Genomic DNA, 6,895 nt, shown 5'->3' with positions numbered 1-6,895 from the left:
TGAGGTACCATGGCACATGGATGCACGTGGCACATGGAGGCACCGTGGCACATGAAGGGCACGTGGCACATGGATACACCGTGGCACATGGGGGCACCGTGGCACATGAATGCACCGTGGCACATGGTTGCACTGTGGCACATGGTGGCACCGTGGCACATGGATGCACCATTGCACATTGAGGCACCATTGCACATGGAGGCACCGTGGCACATGGATGCACCGTGGCACATGGAGGCACCGTGGCACATGGAGGCACCGTGGCACATGGAGGCACCGTGGCACAACTGCCAGTTTGATTTCCTTTTTGAGTGAGTTTTGATATCAGTCGCAAGAGAAGTGGAGTGGAACATCTGGTATACTAGTCACTTTAATAATGTTTACATTTTTTTTTACCTTTATTTAAATAGGCAAGTCAGTTAAGAACAAATTCTTATTTTCAATGACGGTCTAGGAACACTGGGTTAACTGCCTTGTTCAGGGGCAGAACGACAGATGTGTACCTTGTCAGCTCGGGGATATGAACTTGCAACCTTTCGGTTCTAACCACTAGGCTACCCTGCCGCAGGATAATACAGTATCCTGCATTACTCATCTCACATGTATATACTGTATTGTGTTCTATCTACTGTATCTCAGTCTATGCCACTCTGATATTGCTCGTCCATATATTTACATATTCTTATTCCGTTTCTTTTCTTAGAGTTGTGTGTATTAGGTATTCGTTGTGAAATTGTTAGATATTTCTTGTTAGATATTATGTGTTAGATATTGCTGCACTGTCAGAACAGAACAAGAAGCATTAGCATTTCACTACAATCTCAAATAAAAGTTGATATGATTTGGTATTTATTGAATTGGCATCGGGGACGAAACAAAAAAAAACATGTGTTGTGTCTGAAGGGAAACTTTGAAATCAGAACAACTGTATAACCTGTCAATCAGATACTGAGAGTGTGTCCCAAATGGCACACTATTCCCTTTATAGTGCACTACAGCTCTACAGGCCCTGGCCAAAAGTAGTGCATGACATAGGGCATCTGGTGTGCCATTTAGGGTGCAGACTGGTCCATAATCATACAGCAGCAGGCTCATTTCTCTCTGCATCTTAATATTATGGGGATTTGTTTAAGTTCCAAGCCGGAGTGAAGGTCACACTTACACAAGCACAGAGGTCACAGACAGAGGCTGAGAGTGACATAGTGAGTTAGTGAGGGATCGAGAGAGAGACAGAGACCAGAGCCCTATGGGCCGTTGTCAAAAGTAGTGGTCTAAATAAGGAATAGGCTGCCATTTGGGACGTCGACAGAACAGGCTGACCGTTTTTATAACTTTGTGGAGAACGCAGTCCCAGATGACGTTGTGGCGCCCGTGCATGTGTGTGTGTGTGTGTGTGTTTTGCAGAAAGCCTTAAGGTAATTCACCTGGCACCTCTCAACTCCTGCCCTCTTCCAACGTCACCTAGTGCTCCCTTTTGTCCATAAACAGGCCTCCTACACCCTCCCTCCCTTCTCTCTCTCCCTTTTGTCCATAAACAGGCCTCCTACACCCTCCCTCCCTCCCTTCTCTCTCTCCCTTTTGTCCATAAACAGGCCTCCTACACCCTCCCTCCCTTCTCTCTCTCCCTTTTGTCCATAAACAGGCCTCCTACACCCTCCCTCCCTTCTCTCTCTCCCTTTTGTCCATAAACAGGCCTCCTACACCCTCCCTCCCTTCTCTCTCTCTCTTTTTCCCCCTCCCTCCTCTGTCCTCCATCCCTCCCCCTCTGTCCCTCCTCAAGAGAAAATGTTACTTTGAAAATAGCTTAGATGGCGTGTTTCAGCCTTGGTTGGCTGGACATCCTCATGGTTTCTGAATACGTCATGGATGGCACCAACATTTTGAGTCTGAAAGTATGTCAGCGTACTAAGTGTGCTGTGCTCTCTGACGTGGCACCCTATTCCTTACATAGTGCACTGCTTTTAGAGCCCTGTGGGTAATATGGTGGCATTTGGGATGCAGTGATGGTTTAACAGATGAGTAGAGACCGCTATGGAGGAGGGAAAAACTCCACAGATGTTATCTGGCCACTTTGTTATTTGTTGGATTGATTCACAAATGATATGGTAGTCTGTTGGTCGTCCGGTTGGCTGACTGATTGATTGAGGCATCTTCCAGCTGATGCCATATCTCCCCAGCCCAACCCTTCACTCTGTACTGTCATTCTGAGAACACTCAGACACACCAAGCCAGCGAGACCCAGAGAAGACCTCCATGAGGCTGATTAGAACGCTGTCTGATGTGTTCTACTATAGAACAGTAGAACTCCAGAAGAGCTTCTATCTACCCTTCAGTGTCTTCCATCTATCCACATAGATCACCGTCAACCTTCCTATATAGGCCCTGAGATACCCTCATTAGTTCAGTAACTACAACATGGACTGTGTCCATCCTATTCACTATTTAGTGGACTACATTTAACCAGACACCTTTGGGGCCCTGACCAACAGTGGTGCATCATTTGGGATATAACCATGACAATGGGAATAGACATATACCTGTGTCTTATCAGATGAGCTCCACACGTCACAATATAACATAGACACTGAACTATACAGATAGATATATAACATAGACACTGAACTATACAGATAGATATATAACATAGACACTGAACTATACAGATAGATATATAACATAGACACTGAACTATACAGATAGATATATAACATAGACACTGAACTGTACAGATAGATATATAACATAGACACTGAACTATACAGATAGATATATAACATAGACACTGAACTATACAGATAGATATATAACATAGACACTGAACTATACAGATAGATATATAACATAGACACTGAACTATACAGATAGATATATAACATAGACACTGAACTGTACAGATAGATATATAATATAGACACTGAACTGTACAGATAGATATATAACATAGACACTGAACTATACAGATAGATATATAACATAGACACTGAACTATACAGATAGATATATAACATAGACACTGAACTATACAGATAGATATATAACATAGACACTGAACTATACAGATAGATATATAACATAGACACTGAACTATACAGATAGATATGTAACATAGAGGTACAGACAGAAATACCATAAATAGAGCTGACAGGATTCCTTACTTTACGTATCAGATTTTGTTTTCTCTTGCCCTCTCTCACACCTCCACTCTCTCTTTTTGCCCCATCTCAGCCTCTCTCTTTCCCCCCTCTCTCTCGCTTCCCCCCATCTCTCTCTGCTACCTGGACTAACCCTGGTCACCACTCATGCTCTGTCTGATGGTCTTCTGGCTGGCTGGCTGTGGGGACGATCCGATTGGACACACACCTGCTTCCAGAGCTAGTGTTCCGTAGCGTTCCATGGTGTTCCGTAGTGTTCCAGAAGGTTCTGTGATGTTTTGTACATCTTGTCCCCACTGCCAAGAGGTCACAGCTGTAGCTTTGCCCTCTTCCTCTCCTCTCCTCCTCTCATTCTCTACTCATTTCTGTTTCAATTGCACTTGTCTCTCCTCTCCTCTCCTCTCCTCTCCTCTCCTCTCCTCTCCTCTCCTCTCCTCTCCTCTCCTCTCCTCTCCTCTCCTCTCCTCTCCTCTCCTCTCCTCTCCTCTCCTCTCCTCTCCTCTCCTCTCCTCTCCTCTCCTCTCCTCTCCTCTCCTCCCTCCTCCTCTCCTCTCCTCTCCTCTCCTCTCCTCTCCTCTCCTCTCCTCTCCTCTCCTCTCCTCTCCTCTCCTCTCCTCTCCTCTCCTCTCCTCTCCTCTCCTCTCCCTCCTCTCCTCTCCTCTCCTCTCCTCCTCTCCTCTCCTCTCCTCTCCTCTCCTCTCCTCTCCTCTCCTCTCCTCTCCTCTCCTCTCCTCTCCTCTCCTCTCCTCTCCTCTCCTCTCCTCTCCTCTCCTCTCCTCTCCTCTCCTCTCCTCTCCTCTCCTCTCCTCTCCTCTCCTCTCCTCTCCTCTCCTCTCCTCTCTCTATCTATGTGACTGTTTTGGGCCCCAGTTTCCTTCCTGTTTGAATCTAATATTCCTTCCTGCATGAATCTAATAATGATTTATCCTGACTCCCAGTCAGGGCTGGACCACGAGAGGAGGAGTGGAGGAATAGTTGGAGGAGGAGAGGCGAATGAGGGGTAACAGACACGGAGGAGTGTAGCTGACACAGTCTGAGTGGACAACGAGACAGGAAGTGACCTCAGTTTGAACATTGACCCTGGAGCTGTGAGATGGGACGCAAGCATGCGAGCATCTTGACCAGGAACATATTGTTGTTCATGCAGGGTATGTTGGTCAGTCCCTGACTGGAGCAGGAACATACTGTTGGTCATGCAGGGTATGATGGTCAGTCCCTGACTGGAGCAGGAACATATTGTTGTTCATGCAGGGTATGTTGGTCAGTCCCTGACTGTAGCAGGAACATATTGTTGGTCATGCAGGGTATGATGGTCAGTCCCTGACTGTAGCAGGAACATATTGTTGGTCATGCAGGGTATGTTGGTCCGTCCCTGACTGGAGCAGGAACATACTGTTGGTCATGCAGGGTATGATGGTCAGTCCCTGACTGGAGCAGGAACATACTGTTGGTCATGCAGGGTATGTTGGTCAGTCCATGACTGGAGCAGGGACATACTGTTGGTCATGCAGGGTATGATGGTCAGTCCCTGACTGGAGCAGGGAGAAATAGGAGCACTACTTTTCAGCTGTGATCCTTACTATATGGGGAACTACATGTAGCATAAGACATAGGCTCTGGTTATAAGTAGTGCACTATATAGAGGGAATTGTGTTTTTTGGGGGGGCTTTGTGACTCTTAACAGTTGTGCACTACCTAGGGAATATGGTGTAATTTAAGCCATAGCATCTGGTCAAATGTAGTGAGGGAATAGTGTTTTTTCAGCTTTGTGGCTTTCATCAAAAGTTGTGCACTACCTAGGGAATAGGGTGTGATTTAAGCCATAGCCTCTGGTCGAAGGTATTGAACTATGAAGTGAATAGGATGTCATTCAGGATTTACCCACTTTCATTCATTCCAGGAAGCACAGGGAGCTGTTCCTATAAACTACAGTCCAAAATATGAGGGAAGGGAATTAACATAACCCCCCCCCCATACACACACAAAGGCACAAACACATGACATAAGGACACACACACACACACACACACACACAAGGAGCTCAGGTGTAACATGACAGTCACCAAACCCTTGGGTTGCTCTCCTGCACCTGCTCTCCTCTCTGTGTGTGTGTGTGTGTGTGTGTGTGTGTGTGTGTGTGTGTGTGTGTGTGTGTGTGTGTGTGTGTGTGTGTGCGTGTGTGGTCCGAGGTAAAGTGTGGAGGTCCAGGGTAAAGGGTGGTGGTCCAGGGTAAAGGGTGGTGGTAAAGGGTAAAGAGTGGAGGTCCAGGGTAAAGGGTGGTGGTCCAGGGTAAAGGGTGGAGGTTCAGGGTAAAGGGTGGTGGGAAAGGGTGGAGGTAAAGGGTGGTGGTCCAGGGTAAAGGGTGGTGGTTCAAGGTAAAAGGTGGTGGTCCAGGGTAAAGGGTGGTGGTCCAGGGTAAAGGGTGGAGGTCCAGGGTAAAGGGTGGAGATCCAGGGAAAAGGGTGGTAGTCCAGGGTAAAGGTGGTGGTTCAAGGTAAAGGGGCCAGGGTAAAGGGTGGTGGTCCAGGGTAAAGGGTGGAGGTCCAGGGTAAAGGGTGGTCATCCAGGATAAAGGGTGGTGGTCCAGGGTGAAGGGTGGTGGTCCAGGGTAAAGGGTCCAGGGTAAAGGGTGGTGGTCCAGGGTGAAGGGTGGTGGTCCAGGGTAAAGGGTCCAGGGTAAAGGGTGGTGGTCCAGGGTGAAGGGTGGTGGTCCAGGGTAAAGGGTGGTGGTAAAGGGTGGAGGTCCAGGGTAAAGGGTGGTGGTCCAGGGTAAAGGGTGGTGGTCCAGGGTAAAGGGTGGTGGTCCAGGGTAAAGAGTGGAGGTCCAGGGTAAAGGGTGGAGGTCCAGGGTAAAGGGTGGAGGTCCAGGGTAAAGGGTGGTCATCCAGGATAAAGGGTGGTGGTCCAGGGTGAAGGGTGGTGGTCCAGGGTAAAGGGTCCAGGGTAAAGGGTGGTGGTCCAGGGTGAAGGGTGGTGGTCCAGGGTAAAGGGTGGTGGTAAAGGGTGGAGGTCCAGGGTAAAGGGTGGTGGTCCAGGGTAAAGGGTGGTGGTCCAGGGTAAAGGGTGGTGGTCCAGGGCAAAGGGTGGTGGTCCAGGGTAAAAGGTGGTTGTCCAGGGTAAAGGGTGGTGGTCCAGGGTAAAGTGTGGTGGTCTAGGGTAAAGGGTGGCGGTCCAGGGTAAAGGGTGGTGGTCCATGGTAAAGGGTGATGGTCCAGGGTAAAGGGTGGTGGTCCAGGGTAAAGGGTGATGGTCCAGGGTAATAGGTTGATAATCACTATACTTAGAAGAGCTCTAACAGAACAGATGCACCAGCACCATATTCCCTACGTAGGGCACCAGAACCCTATCAGCTCTCGTCAAAAGTAGTGCACTTCATAGGGAATAGGGTTCCATTTAGAATGCAAACTTCATATATAATATAACCCACACGTCTCAGCGTCCTGGCCCCCGCCTGAACACATTTAGCTACACCCACAATAACATCTACTAAAATGTGTATGTTATCAATACAATTTGATTTGAGTTGATTTTTAAGCTCCCTGTCGTTCTTATTTAGTGGCGTAACGGTGTATGTGTGTGTGTGTGTGTATGTGTGTGTGCCAGTGAATAAATACGTGTGAAACACACACACACAGACACCTCCATTACATGAGATTGAAATATCCAGTGAGCTTGGAAGAGTGAGTCACGTGTGAGTGATTTATTGTCATGCTTTGCCGTTCACTAGTCACAGCTATAATTCC

At 47.8% G+C, this 6,895-nt stretch overlaps 1 protein-coding gene across 1 annotated transcript; it reads right to left on the bottom strand.

Annotated features, from left to right (window-relative positions):
• Positions 1 to 5,641: 5,641 nt before the first annotated feature.
• LOC116363552 (extensin-1-like) lies at positions 5,642 to 6,613 on the bottom strand. Its single transcript, XM_031817141.1, has 2 exons — positions 6,582 to 6,613; positions 5,642 to 6,443 (listed from the first exon to the last, which is right to left on the bottom strand). The coding sequence occupies exons 1-2, from the start codon at positions 6,611 to 6,613 to the stop codon at positions 5,642 to 5,644; spliced, it is 834 nt and encodes a 277-aa protein (XP_031673001.1).
• Positions 6,614 to 6,895: the final 282 nt, after the last annotated feature.

The sequence above is a fragment of the Oncorhynchus kisutch genome, unplaced genomic scaffold, assembly GCF_002021735.2.
Source record: "Oncorhynchus kisutch isolate 150728-3 unplaced genomic scaffold, Okis_V2 scaffold942, whole genome shotgun sequence".
Lineage (NCBI taxonomy): Eukaryota > Metazoa > Chordata > Actinopteri > Salmoniformes > Salmonidae > Oncorhynchus > Oncorhynchus kisutch.
Note: the sequence above shows the minus strand (reverse complement) of the source record. Positions and strands in the feature narration are given on the sequence as shown.